We start from the raw sequence: 24,813 nt of genomic DNA on the forward strand, positions 1-24,813 counted from the left end.
CATAAAGGTCATCTATTCACTTTCAACTTGGACAGCCTACAATATGGTCTTTGTATACAATTCATTTTTTGTCGTTCCATTATATGGTTTGAACAAGTGTGGAAAAAAATCAGATTTTTATTATGAATTTTCTGTTCACCAATATATGTTAAACTAATCAGCAAGGTCACTTTCCTAATACTTTATGAATTGGATGCTATTTGCAAGGTCAGTTTCCTAATACTCACTATAGTACTTTCTATTCAATTGAGATAGACACGGCTCATTAGTTTGTTTGTATTCTCTTTGGATTTTGTTAAAGAAGACAGCTGAATGCTATATGATGAACTAAAATTTTTGTGGTGTCAACAGGCTTGTGCATCTCTTGAGACAAATTACCAGCCCTAGTGACATTTGTTGTTGTTCAAAAGCGGCACCATACTAGACTATTTGCAAACAACCATGCAGATAGGCATTCTATAGATAGACTTGGGAACATCTTGCCAAGTCTTTAGTACATAATAAAGCAACTAAATTTCATAAATTGTTTTTTTGATAGTCAATTTGTTTAAATATTGCCCATCAAAAATTACTTAGTACATCTCATCTTTTTTCTGCACAGGAGCTTGCAGTTCTGAAGAATCTGATAGCGAAGAATTTGAAGAAGATATTGTAGCAAAGGTATATTTGGTGTTCTTTCTTAAGTGAAAATGTGATTGGAAATTTTGTATATTGTCATATTTCACTTGCAGAAAGGTCAAATTGTAAATAGAGGTGAAGTTGTATGGATTTAAGTTTCTTCTTAATTATTTATAATGCTCTTGATTTATCCTTTGTAGCTGTAAAAATACTTGTTTATTTTCACCTTTCCAAATACCCTTTACCAGGTTCTTCAAGATTCCAAAATATCTTGGGCTGACCCCACTCCAGCATGTCCTAACTCCTACTTGGTTCAGAGACCTAACTCCTTTTTATATGTGTCTTCCTCTTACTACTCCATCTGCAGGTTGCAAACAAATCATCCTTCTTCCACCAACGAGTCATTCCATTCAAGAAAGACCATGTCTGACGATATCAATGCACAAAAAAATAGGGAGGCAATTGCTAGACTGTGGTCTAACTTAAAAAGAAAAGGTGATGGAAAATGTTATTGTCCTTGCAATATGTGTAAGGGCTTAAAGACTCGAAGATATCTAATCACAACAGCTGAGCAACATTGTAGGCAACATGGTCACATTGAAGGGGGAAACGAGTATCGCCCATTGGTATGTATTTTAATAGTTTATAAATTACATGAGACATGATTTGATGATGACATCATGGTCATGGTTAATATAAGGTCATCATTTTCATATAGGTCAACATCCCTGAGTTTCATGTTATGGAACATGACAATTCGAAGAATGCGGTTTTCCAAACGAGGGAACATGGAGGTGTGAATATTGAAGTAGAAGGTAATGATACCATGGAAGAAGATTAGGATGATGAAGATCATGATGATCAAAATGATCACAATGATCAAGATGATAATGATGATGATGATGATGGTGATGATGATGCAGAGTTTGATGTACCTTTACTTGAGAAGGTAGAGCAACCCCTATATGAAGGCTCCAAAACAACTCTTCTTGCCGTTGTATTGCTATTGGTGAACTTGAAGGTAATGAATGGTTTATCCAATGTAGCAATGACATGTATGTTAAGGTATGCCATCTTCTTTCATTATTTTACTCGTAGTTCCCTTATAATTAACATTGGGTTCGTGTAGCAATTAATATTCTTTAAATTAAGAAATTATATTTTTGGTCGTAGGTTGATAGGTGAGTGTTTTTTACCACCATCAAACATTCTACCTCGCTCATATCGAGAATTATCTGCCATCATGAAAGATATTGGAATGGAGTATCAAACAATAGATGCATGTCCGAACGATCATATTATATATTATAAATAGCATGAATTTGCAACACAATGCCCTACTTGTCATATCAGTAGATATCAATCAGATCGATTAACAAAAAAGGTGCCTCGCAAGGTTCTTCGGCATATTCCCATTATTCCACGTTTGCAACGATTATTCAAGTGCAATAGTTTGGCACAATTTATGGATTACTATGCACACAATAGAAGTCAAGATGACATTATGAAAATGCCTACAGATGGTTCGGAATTTAAGGAAATAGAGGAAAAATGGCCACACTTTAAAGAAGAACCTCGTAATCTCAAGCTTTCATTGGCAGCAGACGATGTCAATCCTTATGGAGAGATGAAATCTACTTACTCAGTGTGGCCTGTTTTTGTTTTCAACAATAACATACCTCCTTGGTTGTCCATAAAGAGAGAGCACATAATGTTGACACTGATTGTTCTAGGTATTTTTTGATTTAGTGGTCATCTAAATTAATTTATTATTACTAATCCATCAAATGGTCAAAATAATTATGTAATGTTTTTGCTCATTCAACTAGGTAAGTACCAAGTCAAAGATATCAATGTATATATTGAACCCCTTATCGACGAGTTGGTGGTGTTATGGAATGGGGTTACTATGTATGACATTTGTAGACCAATAGGACAAAGACAATTTCAATTTCATGCAATGCTTGTATGGACAATACACGATGGCCCTGGGATAACAAATTTTTGTGGTATGTTCTCTTCTTGACACCTCTTTTTTGGTATGTCAAAGTTAACACATTTAATCCAATTATGCACGATCCTGTAGGTCTTCAGACAAAGGGTAAATTTTCATGTCCAGTTTGTGGTCCAAAGACGAAATCTTGTCATTCAAAATTTTTAAGAAAGCAGGTGTTTGATGAGAATAGACACTTTCTGTACAGAAATCATAAGTACCGAATTACCAAAAAACATCTTTTCAATGGTCTAGAAGAGACTACATCAAAGCCACAGAGAATGACACCTCGCCTATGGAAGTTGGCATACAATAAAATAAATCATCGAGGTCATGTCATTCCATTTGATGCTTTTTGTTTCAAATTTATATTTTGATATTGTGTTTTGTTTACTGATGATGTGATTGATGGTTATGAAGATCATCAAGACATCAATGTCCAACTTCCAAAAGGACTAAAAATTTATCCTACACAATTTACTAGGTTGCCGTACTACGAGCAACTCCCAATTGTTCATTTGTTTGATCCTATGAATATTGGAAAGAATGTAGCAGAGACATTATGAAAAATCTTGGATGGAAGGCGTGACAAAAATCAAATTGTCAAAACTTATAGTGACGTTGAAGAATCCAACCATGCAATGAAAAATGGTATTCGACCAAATAACAATGGAGACCGGATTGATACAAGTGCCCTTAGTTGGTTATTGTCAGAGCAGCAGAGCAATGCTATAAAAGAAGTCATAAAAAAAATATGATTTCCCATAGGATTTGCTACGAACATAAACAATGTCATATCAAATAAAAGTGAATTTGGGCCAGGGTTGAAAACACACGATTGGCATACATTTATTAAGGTAATTCATGTTATTTTGTATTCACTATATATTTATATACTGCATTTAGTTTCAATTGCATTCTTTTATAAAATATTGACAAAGATCACTTTACAAATATTGCAGTACGTTCTACCTCTATCTCTCCCACACCACTTTGCCAACAATGTCAAACAGGTTATATATGATCTTGGAAAATACATGAGGTGGTTGTCATCTAAAGAAATCAATAAAGAAAATATAAAATATTAGAAGAGAAAAATTCCTCTTCTAATGTGTGAAATGCAAAAGTGTCTACCTCCAAGTTTTTTCAATGCACAAGAACACTACCTCATACATCAAGTTGAGGAGATTGAATTGTGTGGACCTGTACCAACCAGGTCAATGTGGATGGTTGAGAGGCAGTTGAAATTTTTGAAAGGCTTGGTTCGAAAGAGAACACATCCCGAGGGTTCTATGGTGGAGGGATATATGGTATACCAGACCATGGTGTACATTACTAAATATCTTCCTAAGTTTGCAGCAAACATCCATGTAGATCGTATTTGGGATCCCAACTCAATTAACAAATTTGAAGGGGAGTACTTGATGGGCAAAGGTAGATCGAGGAAAGTGAGAGGTAAATCTAAGATTTTATTGTAGTTAATTAATTCATATAAATCTTCAATATAAGTTATTTCTAATTGGCTTATTTATTTGAAATAGGTGGTCGAGAGTGGGATGCAATACATTTGTATATTGCGAACAATCTTGATTGGATGACGGAATGGATTGAACGATGTCAACAAAATGGTTGCTCATTAACATGGGAAGGTGTTGCTTCATTGGTTATAGAAGCTCATCGTAATGGAGATTCCAATGTTATGCCGATGGTAGTTGATCTAGTAAATGGTTTAAGAGGTGGAGAGGTACGTAGAAATTTATTAATGATCATAACTCGACGTATGTTTCGTATCAACTCACGATGCAAATAATTTACACAGACTTCAAAAATTGCAGGTCAAGCACCACAAAGCTATGTACTATCATGGCCACAAATTCCACATAAAAAGGTTGGATGACACAAAGAAAACTTGTGATTCTGGGATAACTGCAATTTTTGAGGTCACCAATATATCATCTAGAAGCGACATACATCCTTAACAATCTCAAAATCAATACTATGGCATCTTGGATGATATAATTGAGTGTGAATTTAACACCTTCAAAGTAGTTCTATTCGTCATCAAATGGTACAAGTTACGACTAAATCAAAATGATCCAGATAGAATGATTATTCAACATGATAATGGATTTACAATGATCAATACAAGGTCGTTTGAGCTAGTTGGAGATGAGACCTATGTTCTTCCAAGCCAATGTGAGCAAGTTTTTTACTCAGAGGTTCCAAATAAATAGGGTTGGTCATTTTTTGTTAGACATGATCCAAGAGGAAGGTCGATAAAGTATAATGTTATGGAAGAAGAAGATATTGAAGATGATGAAGAAGCAGATGATGAAGATCAAGATGATGGTGATGACGATGATGGTGATGGTGATGGTGATGATGATGATGATGATGATGGTGATGATGATGATGATGGTGATGGCGATGGCGATGATGGTGATGATGATGGTGATGATGGTGATGATGATGGCGATGATGATGGTGATGATGGCGATGATGATGATGATGATGATGATGATGATGATGATGATGAAGATAATCAATGACTACAAACGTTGTCACCCCTTCTGTTGACGATCTTGCATTCCATATATAAGGTAAATTTGTTCATGTTTACGATGTTTCATATTGTTCATGTTGTCTTCTAAGTTATTTGTAGCATACACGTATCATGTAATTTTTAGCGAACTTAAGATAAATTATTAACATATACAGGAAATTTGATTATATATTTATTGTGTTCATTTCTAATGATTACAACATATGTTATTTATAGTTACCAATGTTTATGTTGTGTCTGATTATGACCCTTTTTGCAAATAGTCAATTGACTATAGGTACATCATCACCCCTTTTGTTGACATGTTTGCAATGTTGCCTATTGTTCATGTTGTCTTCTAAGTTATTTGTAGCAAACGTGTATCATGTAATTTTTAGCTAACTTAAGGTAAATGATTAACATATTCAGGAAATTTGATTACATATTTATTGTGTTCATTTCTAATGATTACAACATAGGTTATTTATAATTACCAATGTTTATATTGTGTCTGATTGTCACCCTTTTGGCAAACAATCAATTGACTACAAGAGATTTGACCCGTTTGGCGTGGATTGTGCACAGTGCCATGGATCAACAGGTATAAGTCAATAAATAGACATAATTTTCTTATATTCTTCTTGTTTATCATTGAGCACGTATGTTATAAATAGACATTATATAATCATATAATGTATATATAGACAAAGAAGGTCCGTATAGAAATATAATTGTATAATCACTTTCAACTTACTACATTTTATATATGTCACTTTCACTTTCCATTTGATGGATTGCAGGACCCACCAAATAGGTACTTGTCAGATCTATCTACATCGAATGAGGGAAATGAGGAAATGGTAGATGAAATCTCTACATGTAGTATGGGGGGAGGTCAACTAGAGGTCAAAAGAATAGAAAAAAAATTGATAAACGCATGCAATTTTTCCTTGCTAATGGGGGGTCATGTTCTTATGATGATGAGACCAAAGGTGACATCAAGGTGCCCTTTCGGTACTCACACATTGAGAAAGAATGGATACCCAATGAGCTACCTCCAATTAACACATATTTTTGTGTTAATAAGAGGATATATCGCATTGCTCCATCCTCATTACATGGTTTGAGCCTATTTCCCATGGATGGGATAAAGGTATGTTACAACGAAGTTGTAGAATTGTTCAATTATGTCGCTCCATGTTACAATTACAATGATTGGATGTGGATTGTTCGATATAAAAAAAGTATGCGTAGGTATGGGGTATCAACTAATTATATACAACGGAAAGAAAATGATCAAAGTAAAAGATTTGCTATGTACATTGATGGGAGACCAAAATCAATAGGTAATATTGTAGGTTTATAAATAGTATGTGACCTTCTTCAACTAGTAAGCAACCCAATTGCATATTTGAGGCGCATGAGGGGAATGAAGTTTTTGGTTGTGCAATAAAATCAATAAGTGCAGGGGAAGAACTGCTAATTGATTACCATTTAAATCGCATAGATACAAACAAAGTTACTATCATGAGGGCTATAAGTACTATTTACCATTTTGTTAATAAGTTTTTTTTTGTTGTCTATTGCTCTTAGTTAGCTGAATTTTTTATGTTTAATTTTTGTGACAGGATGATATGGATTCGACAGATGATAGAGGTCACCAGCATGCTACTCCCACCCCTTCTTCAGCGAGGGTAAACCTTTTTGAAATTGTACAAATTAGATAGTTAAAAAATGTTATATTATTACGTTATTTTATTTACAGTTTTTGAGTTTTTATGATAGTTTTACTGATATTCCTCTCACAATTTGATGTTCAGGATAAGGGTAAAGCAATAGTAGTAAGCACCGAGCCACTAGCTATGCATTCTAATGAGGATATTGCTAATACTCCCAATTTCATAAAAATGTTGAAGAAAAAAATTAGGCAAATTAATTTAGAAGCAATGAGAATTTTGGATGAGGCAAATATGGAACCCGGGGAGATGAGGAAGAGGCTATCAGATTCGAAAGTGCAAGCTCAGCGTTATGAAGTAAGCTCCAATGAATATTTAGTTATAACAAAAGTTCAATAAAGATTTATATTTTATAATCTTTTACGTTGTGAAGTAAAATATGTAATATGTGCAAAAATACTTTATTGATGCAATTTTTTTAAAGAGTTGTAAGAAACTTTAACTACTAAATTCTTGTTATACAAGAATTTTTGGGAATTGATCCAAAACCTGGTCAAGGACAACGTGGTGAGGGCGGTAGTAGCAGAGATCCGACTGCCACTAGTAAAATAATCTTTTAGTTGACAAGTTAGAAGGAATTTTTTATTTTGAACATTCAAAACTTCTTAACTTTTACTTTTATTATTTCAGAATGTCTTTGCTAACAATGTATTGTTCAAGTCATCTAGTGCAGGAGACTCCTACGAGGTTGACAGATGCCCGTATGAGATTGCTGACTGCAATGTTGGCAACAAAGGGACATCTAGCTGGTAAATCCTTGTTTTGCTATATTTGGTTTTGTGTTAATTATGAGTTGATAATATGTACTTTAATCTTGGGATGCATCACATAGTGTATTGTTTTTTTTGTGGTAGGAGATGCACCATCTAGTACACTGCCAAATGTGGATCATAGTACATCTATTGGTGATAATTCACCATTATTTCCTGGAGCTACCCGTGTTTCTAGCACGAGATCTATGGAGACATCGTTGTTGATTGACGATAATGAATTAATGCCTTTGAAATGTCCTAAGCTTCCAGGTACTTTAAATAATTATTTTTTATATTGTAATAAGGATTTTCTTGCAAGATGTAAACATGATAGGAAGTGGTGAATGCAAGGGCTTTTGATGTGGAGTGATACCTCATGACCTTCTTTAGTGTGTTGTATTGTGAAAGTTGTTTAATTATTCTGGAATTCCTTTTTATTAGGGGTTTGGTAGGATCATCTAAATTATCAATGACCTTTTGTCTATACCAGTAATTCTCTAGTTTAGTAATTTGGTACATTGCAATTTCATGCTTTCAGTAGAAGATACTAACCAATTTTTCTACAGAGAACCAAAAGTGGGAGTCTTCTTTCATATGATTCATTTTAATGGTTTTTACTATTAATTATCCCATGACATTTTTTGCAGGAAACGATACATTTTATAGGAGGCTTTATGACCTCACGCTGCGAAGATTTGGGCCCACTATATGTACTAGGTTGATGTACATCATAACTGAACTAATTTTATCCCACTATTTTTTTTCATATCATTAATTGGTGCAACATTTTTCCTTTCATTTTGAGTCTTTTCTTATACTAGCTATATCTAACAATTTTGTGTTTTTTCTTAAAAGGTGGAACTACCAATCTCAAGAATTAAAAGATGAGCTCATCAAAGATATAGAGCATGAGTTTGGTAGAAATATTTCTGTTCGTAAGAAATTGTTACAAAAAGCTGCTAGACATCTTAAGGTTGTGAGGGACACATATAGAAAGAGCCTCGTCCACAACCTAAAGTACGAGCGTCCTCCCTTTGTTTCAGTGAGGGACTGGAATGAGTTCATTTTGGATGCAAAGGAGAAAGGGCAACGTCCAAAATATAGTACACTAGCAAATCCAAAAAGGTATGCAATAGTATTAACTACTAGTATATTAATGAGCAAATTTAGGGTTCAACTTCAGTATCAACAATTTCAACTAGCTCAATTTAATCTATCTATTGATGAAAGGTATATAATTCATATGCTGACACAATTGCTTATAAATATCAATCTCAATCTGGGCATAAATCCTACATAAGATATATTGACAAAATGAAGCCCTTTATTCATATTTAGTGACAAATTTTAGAGCCTATGTCTCCTATGGGTTCTTTTCTCAAATTTTATCTTCGCTGAACTCAAACTCGAATTCAACTAAGAAATTCCTACTCAAAGTTGTGACAACCAAATCTTGTGATATGATGTACCATGTTAGATTTTGAGTCATAAAAATAGGCAACGCCTTGACCACTATACTTGTTGACTTTCCCTTTCTTTTACAATAATTGCTTGCTATCTTGAGTTTCCTATCCCCTATTTTCTTTTGGGTCATGTGTGCATCAAATCTGCACTTAATCTGCATGTAAATCCTGATGAAATCCATCATTGAAGATATCAAATCCCATATTCTGTAGTATTCTGTTAACTATGATAACAGTACATAATGTTGTCATTAGTGATTGTTATTTTATACTGTCATCAATTCCATTTTGTGCTTTGTTGCATATCAAAAAAGAAGTGCATATACACTATACATCAGATTTAAGTGTGAAGCATCACAAAATCTAATCTCTATCTTCAGATAACAATGTAGTATGAGAATCCTAAAGAATTTAAAGCTGAGCATTTCCACCACATCTAAAATCCATTCTTCTTTTTTAGTATTTTCCATTGCTGCTGAAGCTTTGATCACATGGATTATGTGTCTATACCCAACAAATAGATTATCCTTTTTAGGGAATCCCTGCTTTTTCTCCTGTGGAAACTCTAAAGATGGAAACTCATTAAGAGATTTTTCCTGATATCACCCTACTTCCAATCTTTCTCTTTCGTTCCTTAGCTCTTTGCAAGCTCACAAAAGGCATATCAGCTTTGGTAACATGTTAATTATTTGTGTGTAGACTAATTCAAACACATATATCAGTGAAGTAAAGAGACAAAGTACCAAGCCTAACACATCTACCTTGGGGGAGCACTCTTAAAATACAACATAATGTACAAAAAAATTCACAGTGTGTACAAATGACTTTTCATGTGATTTGAACCTTCACCTGCACCTCTTGTTCCTTCACATTCTCATCCTTTTGAATTCAATATTTCTCGCTATGCTGTTTTGTCAAAATCCCTAAAATAGGAGTTATTTCTCCAACATACTACCACACATAATCCTCAATTTTACTATTTAAATTTTGTTATTGTAAATATGAAAGGTATGTAATTCATATGCTGACACAATTTCTTATAAATCTCAATCTCAATCTGGGCATAAATCCTACATAAGATATATTGACAAACGAAGATATATTGACAAATGAAGCTTCTAATATGTTCTCTCTATGACCAAAGGCACTCACCCTTATAAAACCTTCACCTTCAATTTAATCTATCTATTGATGAAAGGTATGTAATTCATATGCTGACACAATTGCTTATAAATCTCAAAATCAATCTGGGCATAAATCCTACATAAGATATATTGACAAATGAAGATATATTGAAAAATGAAGCTTCTAATATGTTCTCTCTATGACCAAAGGCACTCACCCTTATAAAACCTTCACCTGCGGGTCCAAACCCACTTCTTGGAGTTGTAACTATATGTGCTTTCTCAAGGATCTCAGTAAAAATATCCCATGAATTTTGACCAGGAAATCGAACCCATACATATGGCACATTTTTTCTTCCAAAGACATCAAACCCAAGTTAAGTAAATGTTTCCACAATGATTCTAGTATTCTCTTTATATCATCTAACATATTTCAAACTTTTCATAGGTTGCAGGACACATCAAAGGCAACAAAGGCGAGGCTAGAAAAGGTTGGGCAGCACAAACTTGGCTCTGGGGGATATTCGAAAATCAAAGCACGCGTTGTAAGTAGAAATAAATGAATTGCAAAGAAAAATTGTTTATAAAATTCAAATTATTTTTTTAATTAATAAAAAAATGCAAGGTGTTGATTTTAATCTGGAGGCCACAAAAGAACACAAAAAAATTGCCTTCAAGCGAGGCTATGCAGCGGTGGCTGAATGCCTACGGCAAGCTTCCATTGCCCCAACCGAACAGTCTCCTACATCATGTGCACAGGTAAATATGCCAAAAAATATATTAGAAATTGAATACTTGAGCAACAATTTATTTGATAATAATGTGCATGACATTGCAATGCAGCCTGTTAATCCTGACACAGATCATACGCAGCATCATGAAGCCCCTGATGTGCATTGTACCATCGATGGAGGTGCTCATTTGTTATTTAAAACTAATTATGTAATTATTAATACAATTTAACATCTTTAATTGAACTTGGTGTAACCTTTTTGTGTTGAGGATATAGAATCATGTCGTGTTGAACGAGTGCCAGAGGATGTTCAGACTGATCAGCAGGTAGATCATGTGGCACATTCAGGTAAAGAAAATCTATGTTTTGTTCTTTTAAATTAATTTTTTGATTTATAGTTCTTTTACTTAAGTAAAAAATCGTAATTCACTAATATAAAATGGTGGGAATTTAACCTCATGAAGTACTTGTTATTGCAGCGGACCCCCCTTTGGTGTAGCGGCCTCATGGTGTTCCTGAACGGATGAGGAGGAGACATGTGTTAGAACTAGTAGAGGAGGGGGATCCTATTGAGGACATTGATATTCCTCTTAGAAATTTTATGAAAAAAAGAAACGGCAAGAAAGCAAAAAAGACATGATTATTCATGAATGACTTACTCTTGAATGTTGTGTGTTAATGAATTATTCGTGAATGTTGTGTGTTTATGAATTTTATGTGTTAATGAATGTTATCATGTGATTATAATATTGAATGTTATATTTCAAAAATGGATGAATTGAATGTTATTAAATGTTAATGGGGATGACGAGGACAATGATATTCCTCTTAGAAATTTTATGAAAAAAAGAAATGACAAGAAAGCAAAAAAGATATTATTATTCATGAATGACTTACTCTTGAATGTTGTGTGTTAATGAATTATTCATGAATGTTGTGTGTTTACGAATTTTATGTATTAATGAATGTTATCATGTGATTATAATGATTGAATGTTCTATTTCAAAAATGGATGTATTGAATGTTATTAAATGTTAATGGGGAATTTAGAGTGATGTTGGGGGGCGGAGGGGCCAAATGAGCTTCCACCTTCACGTGGTTGGCCCTGTTAAGTAGAGAATATTTAACTATTCTCGAAACCAAGTGAAGCTCAAACTTTAAAGATAAGCTTATAGTTAATAGTGACAACCAATTAGCAAGTCGAAATGAAGTTCTTCGTTATAAGTACCTTTTTAGTTTTTAAAGCATGATATCATGTTTTAATATTGTATAGTTTTTTTCTCTTAAGTTAAAGTATTCTTTTACTATAACAAGACCATTTTAGTAACTATTCTAACATCGCTTTATGCCAAATCTTATTTCTCAGATGTTGAGCATGGCTGCGGTTGTGCAATTGGCATTTTAGAGTATTGGTGTGGTTTATGGGGACATAAGAACATCACCACTTTATGTGTATGCGAGTACTTTTCCTGATGGCATCAAACATCCTGATGACGTTCTTGGGGCTTTGTCTTTGATCATATATTCTCTCACTCTTTTGCCCCTCATCAAATATGTCTTCATTGTATTGTGGGCCAATGATAATGGAGATGGTAAGATTATAACAACTCTAGTTTCACTTTGTTTTTAGGTCAAAGTTTGATCTTTTTGATGTGAAAACATGTGTTCTAATTTTAAAGGGATGATTTATTTTGCAGGTGGAACATTTGCTCTTTATTCTTTGATTTTCCGCCATGCAAATATCAGCATGATACCCAATCACCAGGAAGAAGACAGGAAACTCTCCTCATATACACTTGAAGTTGCAGGTAGACAGCCCAATAGAGCCATTAGGATAAAGGAAGCTCTTGAACAAAGTAAATTTTCCAAGAGATGTTTGTTAATACTAGCCCTTGTGGGGACTTGTATGGTTATAGGAGATGGCGTCCTCACCCCTTGCATCTCTGGTACATATTATTGTTTTTACAATATGTAATGCTTTTTGTTGTTATTTTTCAATATATTGTATGCTTGTTATATCAATGTTTCAATAGTGTGATCTATTATCATATGTTAGAAATCAAATGATCTCGAAGTCTACTTAATTCACAATAAATCCCTTAGATTGTACAAAATTTGTTAACTTTTCCCTTTCATTTGTTCAAGTAGTTTCACTAACACTTAATTTGTTGATATATTTTAGTTCTTTCAATAGTGGAGGGAATCAAAAGGGTGGACAAGTCACTCAACCAAGGTAAGTTTTTGGCATTTGCTCACATTATAATATTTGATATGGGTAGGAAGAGTGGGTCATTTATTGAAATAGGAAGCACCCAACGTATAAATTTGGTGTATAAAATTTAATTGTATATTGGTGCATCCTAGACATTAGACAAATTGGATAACAATTTCTCATACCTTCCAAAAGTATTTGACTTTATTATGAGATAATTATCTCTTATTATGAAGTCTTGCAACCCTTGAGTTAGTCATGTAGTTGAGACTTATCTTGTCATCCGCACATACATCCCTAACTGCTAGTTAACCTTTTCCACAAGATTTGTATAAGACTCCTCTAGCATTATTCTTTATATCAAGAATCTTTTGGTATAAGTTAAGGTATGCGACATTCAGAAGTTGGTGTCATTTTGAGATTTGATTCTAGGAATCCTCCATAAAACTATTATTGAGACTTAAACTCATTTCTTTGGCAATGATTTATTGCATTTAATAAAAGATTATTCAATTGCATTTGATAACTACTCATGTCTAGTGTAAGATAAGATGGCCTCATTAACTGGTTGATCGACTGTCATTTGGAGGATTAACCCTATCTCAAATTTGACTTAATCAAATATGAAGGGATCACTATTTTTTTTTCTTTCCTCCACTTTGCTTGGAAGAGATTTCTTATTCTATCTTAACTATTAGCGATGAGCAATTTGGAAGGGATGACCTCTAACAGGTCCTATAAACACGATTTTATATCCCTAATCATGGGATTTTTTATTCTTATGATTCTCAATCTATTCCTGGTCACTAGGAAATTCAAGTATTTGTAAGGCATTCCAAAATTGCATTTGGAGTCTTCTTTATCTGGTTTACACAGCTTGTGAGATTTGCATGCCCTGCTTAAGGGGATGTCATTTGTGCTTAAGTTTCAGCAGTTTTCACTGATAAATCTTTGGGTAGGAAATATATGTTTTATCTACATTAGCTATCATGATGGTCTAAAAGCTTAACATTTCATAAAGCCTGAGTGATTAACATTTCATAAATGATTGACGATTTAAGGCTTCTTGTCAACAAACAGGTGTTTAAAAGTCTTGTTTGTTTTCAGGCATGGTGCTTGTTTTGGGGATACCACTAAGTACTTATTACCATTTTGGGAAGGTTATGGTGAGCAGAAAACATGAACATGAAATTAGATTGATAAACTAATGACACTTCATTCTTTGTCCTATTCCTCAATTTCATGCTTGGGTTTTATAACCCCAATTGATCTTCCTTAAAACATTATTCCATTTCTTTTATGAATTCTGAAGTCAAGAATCTCTAAAATTGTAATGAATTTGCAAGGTATCCCACCAAATCTCAAATTCACATTCTTTCTTTTCTATCTTAAAGTCTTGCCTGTAGGAAATTGTGATCTTGTGTTGAATACACATGTTAACCTGCGAATTTATCTGACTTTCTCTTTGGACCTGCTTTTGGTGTAATCTTAGAACCCATATTCTTGTACTTGAATTTGGAAGGCGCGCAAGAGATGGCATAGCTGTGAAATGCCTGTGTTTGGAAAGTTGTTTGGTTTTTATCTTGATTGATGAATAGTTTTCTGTCATTATGTGGATAATGGCTTCGGTTACGGGCATCTTATCTTTCCAAAAATTTTCATACCTAATGACTTGAGAACATCCTAAAATTTTGATGTGTTATATCTGATTTGGAGGAGGAAGAAGTAAAAATGATTCAAAAGGTTGTCTAGAATGAGAGAGTAGTGTGCTTCCATAGTTTTCATCTATCTTATTTTTGCATATTGGAATGACTTGAATATTTTTAAATGTAGGAAGAACTGTGCCAAGAAGAATGCAAAAATCGGGATGAATTTCGAAGATTGCTGGAGGATCATAAAGCAACTGGCCTGCTTACAGCAAAGACACACTTCATTTGAAGCAAGCTCTTTGCTTTATGATCCTCCAATTCTTTGATAAAGCAAAGAACTGGAGGATCATAAAGAAAAGAGCCTACTTCAAATACATTTGGTTCACCACCCAAGGATTTGTTTGAAGATGTTGCAGAAGGGATGAAAAAGTAGGTAAGAAAGTTGCATATATTTTAATGATTTGATTACAGGATTTAATTGCACTTTCACAATTAGGCTTGCAATCATTATTACTCAAGGAAATGTATTTTTGATTCCTTTGGTGTAACCATTTTTTGAATATGTATCTTTGGCAGTACCAAGAGGACAAATCAAACATAAAAGATGCTATGGAGTCAGGAAAGGTGTGCCTTTTGTGCTTTAAGCTTTTCCATTGGATGTAAAATATATTGTAATCTTTTTGATGTAATGATTGCAGCTCACGGTAACATCAGCATTGACTCTTGACAAGTTCAAAGCCTCCATTGGGGAACTATATGATTTGGCTGCTGCATCTGAAACAAATCTTAAGGTTTCTTCTGGTTACATTTCTAGATTTTTTGTCTCAGCTACAAAAGACTTCACAATAAAAGTATTTGGTATTTTCCTTTGAAAAATGTTGTCACATATTGTTATGTTCCTAGTAACTACTATTTATACAAACAAGGATCTTGTCCTTATGTTCCATATGACTCTGGTTCCTAACTGATTCGATCATTGCATCAACTATATTATGTTTTGACTCATTTGCACTGGTAAGTAGTTGTTGAAAGTGAATCGCTATCACAAATGCATTAGTCTATTCTCATTAGTGGATAATGGATTTTTATTAGGTTAAACTGAAACAATTGCAAACGTTGAAAGTAATGCAAGTTGTTTTGGGATATATGATTTTGCTAGGTCTTACTGACATCCTGTGTATTGCTTGCAGCTTGTGTTTGAAGAAGTAATTGAACAAGTAAAGGAAAAGGAAGAGAAAGAAGCAAAAAGGAGGGAAAGGCTGGCAAATGATTTCACTGCTTTGCTTTATTCTCTAAAGGTTTACATTATTCATTTTGGAAAAAATCCTTCTAATGCAGTCTCTTTTTCCTCTACTACTTTTACACCTGGAGTAAAATTTCACAGAGTTTTGTACATTAAAAATCCTAAATATGAATGAATTTCTATTTTTATCATAAACGAATTTCTATCTATTTAACGATAAATTAGTTATATATTGTTTTTCCATTTCAGGAAATTGTTGGTTCCTCAGAATGGGAGGATTGCATACCTTTTCTCAAAGATGCAGAAGCATACAGGGAAAAGAGCCACTATCAGGAATTAATCTTATTGTGAGTAATTAAAGGTAGTTATCATGTACCTTACACTAGTAGTAGCTATAAATATATTGGATATGAATATTCAAGGCAATTAGTGATGAAAGCTTCTGTCGGGAGATATTTGATAAGTACATTGCAAATCTTCACGAAAAGGTTAAGGAAAACAAGCGCAAACGAGATGAAGAAGAGGTAAATGACCTGATTATCATTTCCACTTTCATATCTAATTTTGTCAAGATCTAATTGTTGTTTAAATACCTTTTGAAAGCATATTTGGGTGAGTGTTATATTAAGAATGCAAATTAGACCTCCTTATGAAGATAATTGTATTACTAACAAGTTATTTTAACTACTTTTACAAACTAGCTATTAGAAGTTAAATTGTTGCAAACTAGCCTTTATCAAGATCTGATATGACCTAGATGAGATGAGTTAGGGTTAGTAGACTAACCAACATGAAAGGTCATTCCATGTTGAACTAGAAAAAAATAATTTTAAAATTTAATATGAGAGGCACCCACCAGATAAGATTTGGATGTTGTCTACAAGCACAACTTTAACTATGAGATTGTTATAATATAGTGTGTTAAGATTTGGATGCCTTAGTTCAATTTCCTCTTGGTAGAGTTTCAAACATTAGCTCAATGCAATCCTTTTGGTTTAAAATTTGACAAAAAAAGTTTCTTAAAATTCTTATAAATGAAAAAAAGTTTGTAAAAGAAGCCCTCATATTTCCATACAGTGAAATTTCTTTTTAATTACAAATTAGATTAATTGAAACTGTGAACTTCATTGTACTATGACCATTTATGCCACTTAGGATAGCCCATACATTGCGACCAGTCTTTTTCTTGTATTTCAAGCTTAAGTAGTTCACCGCCAACAATTTTTCTCTTCAGTTTTGCTACTGTTAAGTTAATCCATACGACTAATTTCTTTTTATCCGAGCTTCTCTTCAAGGCTCTCATACATGAGGAAAATGGGGCAAAATTAGTGCCTTGGCTGTATTGATGTTTTCACATATTATTCACCAGACCTAATTAGAACTAACCTATGAGAACTTTCTACCGCAACAACTTTAGTAAGCACATTATTTGTGGAGTAGATACAAGGTTTTGTCTCCAACATTGAATGCCTCATAGATGGAGAAGAAGTCTAGTGCCAAGGTTTGTACATTCCATAGAGATTTTTGCTGTCTTGATCACATGGCACCATCATTTTTTTGTTTGAAGTATAATACAAAATGGCGACATACAAAATGTAAGGTTGCTCAATCAAATTATATTAAGTTCCTCATTTGCAAGAATAATTTAAACAGTTAATACTACAATATATTGCATTATTATTGATCAGTTTCGGAGGATGATGAAAGATTTTTAGGATAAGCAATCTATGGTTCAGAACATTTTATTGTGCCATCATAAAAAAATCAACTCTTCAATGGGCAAGTGAACTGCAACAGTTTTCATCTTGACTATAATGATTACAAATATATGTCTACATTATGGTTAACTTCAACAAAAGTCATTCTATTGGCACAAGATTCATATGCATCAACCATTTGTGAAGCAAATATTAGCCCAAAATAGTTGGAACACAGTCATCAATGTTAAAGCCAAAAGAAATACAAAATTTGTCAACAACACTCTTGACATTCTCTATGTATATCCTAAACAAATGTGCTATCATCAAATGCACTTAACGATGATGTCAGCCATTCCAATATGCATGCAGCTTTAATGTTAAATGAAGATAATTCTAATGTAACAATCAATCATTCTAGTGATTCTTTTGGCCACAACTTCTTCCAGGCTAAAATCTCTTCCTCTGTAATTAACTTCCGAATGCCTCCATAAAATCCTTCAACCTCACCTCCTGCTTCATGATGACGTTTCCTATTGATTGGAGCACGTCTCCATCGAGAACCAGAGTTATATTGATGAAGAGATATTGAATCTTATTAATATAACAACTAACTTGATAGCATTAATATACATTATGGATGAAGAGATATTGAATCTTATTATGGACCTTATCCTTGGTGGCTATGAAACGACATCTAACTTGATAGCATTAATTTTGAAGTTTCTAACTGAATGTCCTAAGGCATTGGAGCATTATTAAAGAAAACATCAAGGGATAATATTTGAATTGTGGATATTTGTAAATTATGTTGGTTTTAGATAGTTATAGTTATAGTTATATATGCGCTCTTATGATGATGTGATTGGGACTGTAAGTTTTTTGGTCATGTTTATCTGTTTGAAAAATAGATGAAATTATTGGCTTTCATTCCCGATAAATAATTATTTCCTAATTTTATTCTTCCCTATAGGAACCAAAATTTAGATGCGCTGTGCCAATTATTGCAAAGCCTTTGCTCTCATAGGAGCCTTCTAAACTCCACAAAATTTGAATTGTAAAGCATAATTGCTTGGTGGAAATAGGATATCATGCACATTTCTTCCTCCTTCCCATTGTTTTGTCGTTGAATAAATCATTTGACAAACAAAACAATGAGGTGGAGGTAGAAATGTGCATCATACCTTGACTCTCATGCATCAAGCAATTGCACTTTATAATCAAGTTTTGTGTAGTTTTGAACGCTCCTATGAGAGAAAAGCTTTTAAAAAAAATGGGACAGCGTGTCTCAATTGCGACACATGTTGGTCTCAATTGCAACCAATATTCGTCGCAATTGAGACACCAAACTGGCACCTTTTACATCGCGAGTATAGCACCAGCGTCAAAAGCTAAGGGTTTGTGGACGGATTTCCAACGAAAAATTGGGCAAGTTTACGTCAGAATTGAGAAAATAACAGTTTAGGTTGACTAGAGAAATCGACAAAATTTGTGTCGGTAAATCCATGTTTATGTAGTCAAAATTGTGATGCAAAATGAATTTGGCAGAAAACTGACCAAATTTGTCCGATGACGACTTTGGTCACTTTAGCGACCTACTCTTGTCGAAATTGAGACCTTTTTTCGTCACAAATTAGGCCTAAATTTACTAGTGGTAGGATCTTGACCAAGAACTATCTCTCATTATTGAATTTCAGTTCTTCTGGTAATGGGGAACTTCCTACTAGGTACTCTAAACCCAAGCAAGTTTGCAAATATGGGCAAAAGATCTCCTTGACACTACCATTGAATAAAGACACAGACACATACAACTCTGACAAAACCTCTAACATTTTCAACCTAAAAGATGATTTACCCTCTTCTCTACTTCTTGAAAATCCTTGAGAATCCTCACTAAAACAAACACAAATACAAAAATATGGGAACAAAATAATAGATCAATATTAGAAAAAAAATGATTAAAATCATAGCAACATTTAATATTGAGAAATTGTTACCTCCTTTCTCACCAAATATCTGATATTTTTATTTCCATTGGATTAAATCGACGATCTCTGAAATAAATAATAAGAACTTTATACAAAAAGAGATGCATATAGACAGATAGGTGTAGACAAAGATATGGATAAAAGGAAATAGAGAGGAGTGAACATATATAAATAGATATACATATACAAAGCACTAGAGATGGGAAAATGAGAGAGGAGGGGAGAATGACATAAATATTTAGAGATATAGAGAGATAGAAACTAATAGAGTGTGTTAAAAGGAGATAGAGAGAGGTCGATAGAGTTAGAAAAATATGGCAAGGAAAAGATAGAGAGATGTAACTAGAGTTGGATAGAGAGATAAATAGGGTTATATATAGGTACAATTGGGTAAAGGTCCTTATTAACAAAGATTAATTCTATTTTTCTCTATTTATAAGTTGGTATGCCACCAACTGCTTTTTAATATTTTCTTAAATCAATCCTATCTAACTCATCATAATGGATTGATCTATATAGGAAGGAGGTAGTTGCAAATATCTGATGTGCTATAGAAGATTAGGCCCACCGTAGTTCACAGAATTTAGTATTTTGTGGAAGACCAACATAGAAAAAAAGCCCTTATGAAACCATGAAAATATACCATATCTGTAGCTATTTTGTCTGACTAACTTGAGGTACATGGCAAGCGAAATTTTTCATTCCAACATACTCTTTCACTTCACTTAAACTCTTTTCACTTACAAATCTGTGGGTCTTTTTCTTTCTTTATATGCTTGCTATGATAAGTTTTTTTCAGCTTTAAATTTGGAGTAATGGCAGAATCAACAGATCGAGGGCATCTAGAAATGTTTGGAAAGAAGATGCAGCCGCAGCAATAAAGGCATGTTCACACTTCTGCTGGGTCTCAATGCCTTGTCAAGAGAGAATGTATAAAACTCCCATTGCTCAGAGAGAGTTACACAGATCCTCGACAAATTATATTAGCAACTGTATCTTTTACTTCAAAATTTTGGACTTCAAATAATTAAAGTTTTGGTTTGATTTTTTAGTTGATCAGTAAATTTTATCTAAAAATATAGACATTCAGTTTGTTTTAGAGTCCTTTATAAGGACACTACTCTCTTTTTGTCACACGATTTCCTATAATTATCTTAGACTTACAATTCTCTATTACTCATACCTACGCATTATGTATTCCATTCATATGCAAGTGGTCTTGCAAATATGTGTAAGTGAAATTGTGCTTATAATTTGGCAACAGAGGCATTGACAAAGACTATTCATTTATGAGGAAGAAGATAAAGGTTGGAGTGGATGAAGGCCGGAAAAAATTGAAGCTTCATTTGAGAGAATATTGTGAAAAAAATTACTGTTACAAATTTCCATTTCTAGCATTATTCATTTATTAATACAATAGGATAAAGAAAGTTACTGAAAACCCCTCACTTTCCATAATCTAGAGAGGGATAGTTATAGAAATAGATAAAGAGACAAACATATAGAAAGAAGATAGAGACAAACAAGTACAAATGATGAGAAGAGGAGATCTAGAGATGGAGGTGGAGATATACAAAAGATAGAGGGGAGGAGAGAGAAAGAGTGAAATATAGAGATATATGGAAAGACAGATAAATATGCATGATAAATATGTATGAGAAGAGAAAGAGAGAGATAAAGAAATAATGTGTTATATATAGTAGAAATGAATATGGGACATATAATGTTAATAAGATATGTATAAAGAGGAGGGTGGCAATAGATAGTGAGATATAATTAGAGTGAATATGTGACGTAAAATTAATTAACATATAGATGGATAGGGAGAGGGAGAGGGACAGGGAGAGGAAGAGATAAAAAGATAGAGGTAGAGAGGGCAATAATGAGAGATTAAAAAGGTGTTAAGAGACAAGTAATAGAAAGACGAAGAGGGCGATAGATAGACATACATAGAGATTGGGTACATATGTAAAGAGAGAGGGTGAGGGTGGGTAAGGAGATAGAGATAGGGGAGGGAGATAGAAATGATACATATATCTAGGAAAGGGGAAAGGGGGTGAGAAGAGATAAGGAGATAGAGACAAGGAGGGAGAAAGAAAGCCTACATATGTAGGCAAAGGGGGTGGCGAGAGGTAAGGAGATAGAAACAAACAAGGGAGAGAGATAGATTGTAAGAAAGAAGTAAAGATAGATATGATACAATTTCTCAATGGTGGTTCATTGAGTATGATTTGAAACATTATTTGACTTAAATAAAATTCAAATTGTTAAATCCAAAGCCTACTCTAAATAATATAGATTGAAGAATCTAATGTCTTGATATTAATTTAATTAATACTATATAGAAAATATTTGTAAAGCAGACACAAGGAAAGAATGAGAGTGAGAGACAAAGAAAGATGAAGATGGAGAGATGGAGAGAGATAGAGAGAGGGGGAGAGAGGGAAATTATAGAGGGAGTGGTGTAGAGGGAAGAGAATGAGAGAGTAAGGGGGCAAAAAGATGTGTGGAGATGGAGAATTAGAAGAACAAATAAAATGTCTCGTTTCTGTTAAGAACAAATTTTACACCAAAATACGGCGTACCTATTGGACACTAAGGTGCGATTGCTAGTTTTAATCATTTTATATCTTATTTTGTATTAACAGTATTCGTAAAATTGGTAGTTTTCATTGTAACAGAAAATTTAGAAACACAAAAGTTCCTTTTATTCCAACGATGGTGGATCAGAACTGAGTATGATTCTAAAAGTCGATACAAAAAATAATACACAATCTAAATCAGAATTTTAAACATCAAATATTAACAATGATGGATGATGGAAAAAGTATAGAGGGATCCCTCCTAGAAGTAAGTTGCTAGCGTGTGATAACCCTTATCATTCCATTTGTAAGAGCTATTTCCATCGAATATACTTCCTGTCTGCACAATAAATTCATTGTGAAATATGTGTTGTTCATGGCAATGCAACTGGCGCACCTCTTCTCCCACTTCAAATTCAGATAAACAAATTGCACGTACGTAACATTTTGATTTGCATGATTCTCTGAGATATTTACGCAAGGGAAGCCTTGAACCACTTCTCTTAACCCTCTCTCCCTGTATTTCCATATCACATCACTTATCACGGAAAATAAATTGATCTCATACGATCCCTCACACTCATGTCCTCCTCCCGCTGTCAAAAGCTCAGACTCCTGCTCTAATCAAATTTATCAGCTTGATTTTGTGGGTCTGCTTCATACGCTGCTCCAAAGACTCCTTTATTAACACATTAGGAGAAATTTCAAGTTATGGCATGAATGAATCTCGTAACTTTTGTGGGTATCGATTCTTGTGGATATAGATTTAAGTGCTCAAACTGACAAGGTCACTATTTGGGCCCTTATTTGGTAATACAATAATAACATCCACAATCCATGCGTTTATAGAATTTTCTTCTGAATTGGATTCAATAGAGTAAGATTTTTGCATCAACATTCAGATCACACTCCATGATCTATCATCAATTCTGTTTTCTGTTTTTCATTCTGAAAATAGATTAGAAACATTGATACAAAAAATCTAACACAATTAAATCTAAAATTCTATAAATGCAGCAATTTCATAATTTGATTCAAAAATTACACAGTTGAATCTTGATAACAATACCTCTTACTTATCAAGACAACAATCTTGGTTTTGTAGATGCTCGAGGTGGCAGGCCAGCTCTGAGTTGGGCTCGCAGGCACAAGATTGCTCTTGGAGCAGCGAAAGGGCTTGCACACCTTCACACTGGGCTTGAAACTCCAATAATTCATGGGAACCTCAAAGCCAAGAATGTCTTGGTGGATGAATACTATGTAGCACATCTAACAGATTATGGCCTGGATCGGTTAATGACGCCTTTAGCTGCTGCTGAGATGATGAATGTATCTACTCGTGAAGGCTACAAAGCTCCTGAGCTTCAGAAGATGAAGAAGGCCAATACCAAGACTGACATTTACAGCTATGGTATTCTCCTTCTTGAAATACTGATTGGTAAGAGGCTAGGCAGGGATGAGAGTTCTAATGAGGTTGTGGACTTGCCATCCATTGTGAAGAATGCTGTATTGGAGGAGAGTACCTTGGAGCTGTTTGATGTTGAGATTCTGAGGGGAATGAGAAATCCCGTGGATGATGGGTTGCTTCAGGCACTTCAGCTTGCAATGGGATGTTGTGCTCCTTCTCCCTCCGTGAGACCAGATATGAAGATGGTCGTAAAACAGCTTGAAGAGATAAGGCCCAAGGCACATTCTGCTCTGTATACCCCTGTCGAATCTAGGAGTGAGCTTGAACTTGCATTTTAGCTTCATGCTCATGGACTTTTTTCCCCAACCGTTTGAGAATTGTTATGCCTTTCTATCTTATTTTCCCAGCCCAATTTTGTCACCTCTGTGATGATTCGTTCTGAATGTATTGTCGTGCAAAACCATGAGTAAAATGAAAACAAATGGGCTGCTTACAGGTGCTTGCAATATGGCAAGATTGAGGAGCTAAACATTCAGAATTAAGTGCTCAATATCTTTAGACTACGTCTCTGTTGGTTTCTGATTAAAAATGGGGATGTTTGAAGACACAAGTTTTGCCAACAAATGTGCACGAACAGAGCTCCATTGAAATGTATCTTGGCCTCCCAATGCGATATCTTCTGCCGAGTATCAAGTATCAAAGTCTTGGTTGGTCGAGCATATTTATTTGTATCTTCTGCCAATTCAGAGGAATGGACTCACTAGAGATTTAATCAAGTAGGAATATTTATTTGTCTTTGTTGCTCTGAGTTTGGCTCTACCAGTTTCAGCCCTGTGTTGATTGTACTTATTCCGGTGCTTTTTCTTACCTAGTATTGTTTTGGTAATGATTATTATTTGAACTCTAAGAAACTGTTTAAATTAGTTAATCTTATATTTCCAAATTATGCAAGTATTAGTTAATAATTAAAATCCTTAATTAGATTGAAAATCTATAATATAAATTGCCCTTAGCATTAATTCCAATTCTCACAGGAAAGTCTCAAATCCATTCTATGCGTAAATTTGACATTT

The 24,813-nt window shown here is 34.0% G+C and overlaps 1 protein-coding gene across 1 annotated transcript in view; it reads left to right on the forward strand.

The window, feature by feature from the left end:
• LOC149555493 (putative kinase-like protein TMKL1) overlaps positions 1–24,535 on the forward strand; it is a 269,901-nt gene extending 245,366 nt beyond the window's left edge. The window contains exon 2 of the mRNA XM_089829545.1: positions 23,438–24,535. Coding sequence (XP_089685671.1) covers positions 23,438–24,078 — 641 coding nt within the window. The 3' untranslated portion in view covers positions 24,079–24,535. The remainder of the gene's footprint in view (positions 1–23,437) is intronic.
• The last annotated feature ends 278 nt before the right edge of the window (positions 24,536–24,813 follow it).

Source organism: Cupressus sempervirens, chromosome 5 (genome assembly GCF_028749045.1).
Source record: "Cupressus sempervirens isolate cs-2001-9-10 chromosome 5, ASM2874904v1, whole genome shotgun sequence".
Lineage (NCBI taxonomy): Eukaryota > Viridiplantae > Streptophyta > Pinopsida > Cupressales > Cupressaceae > Cupressus > Cupressus sempervirens.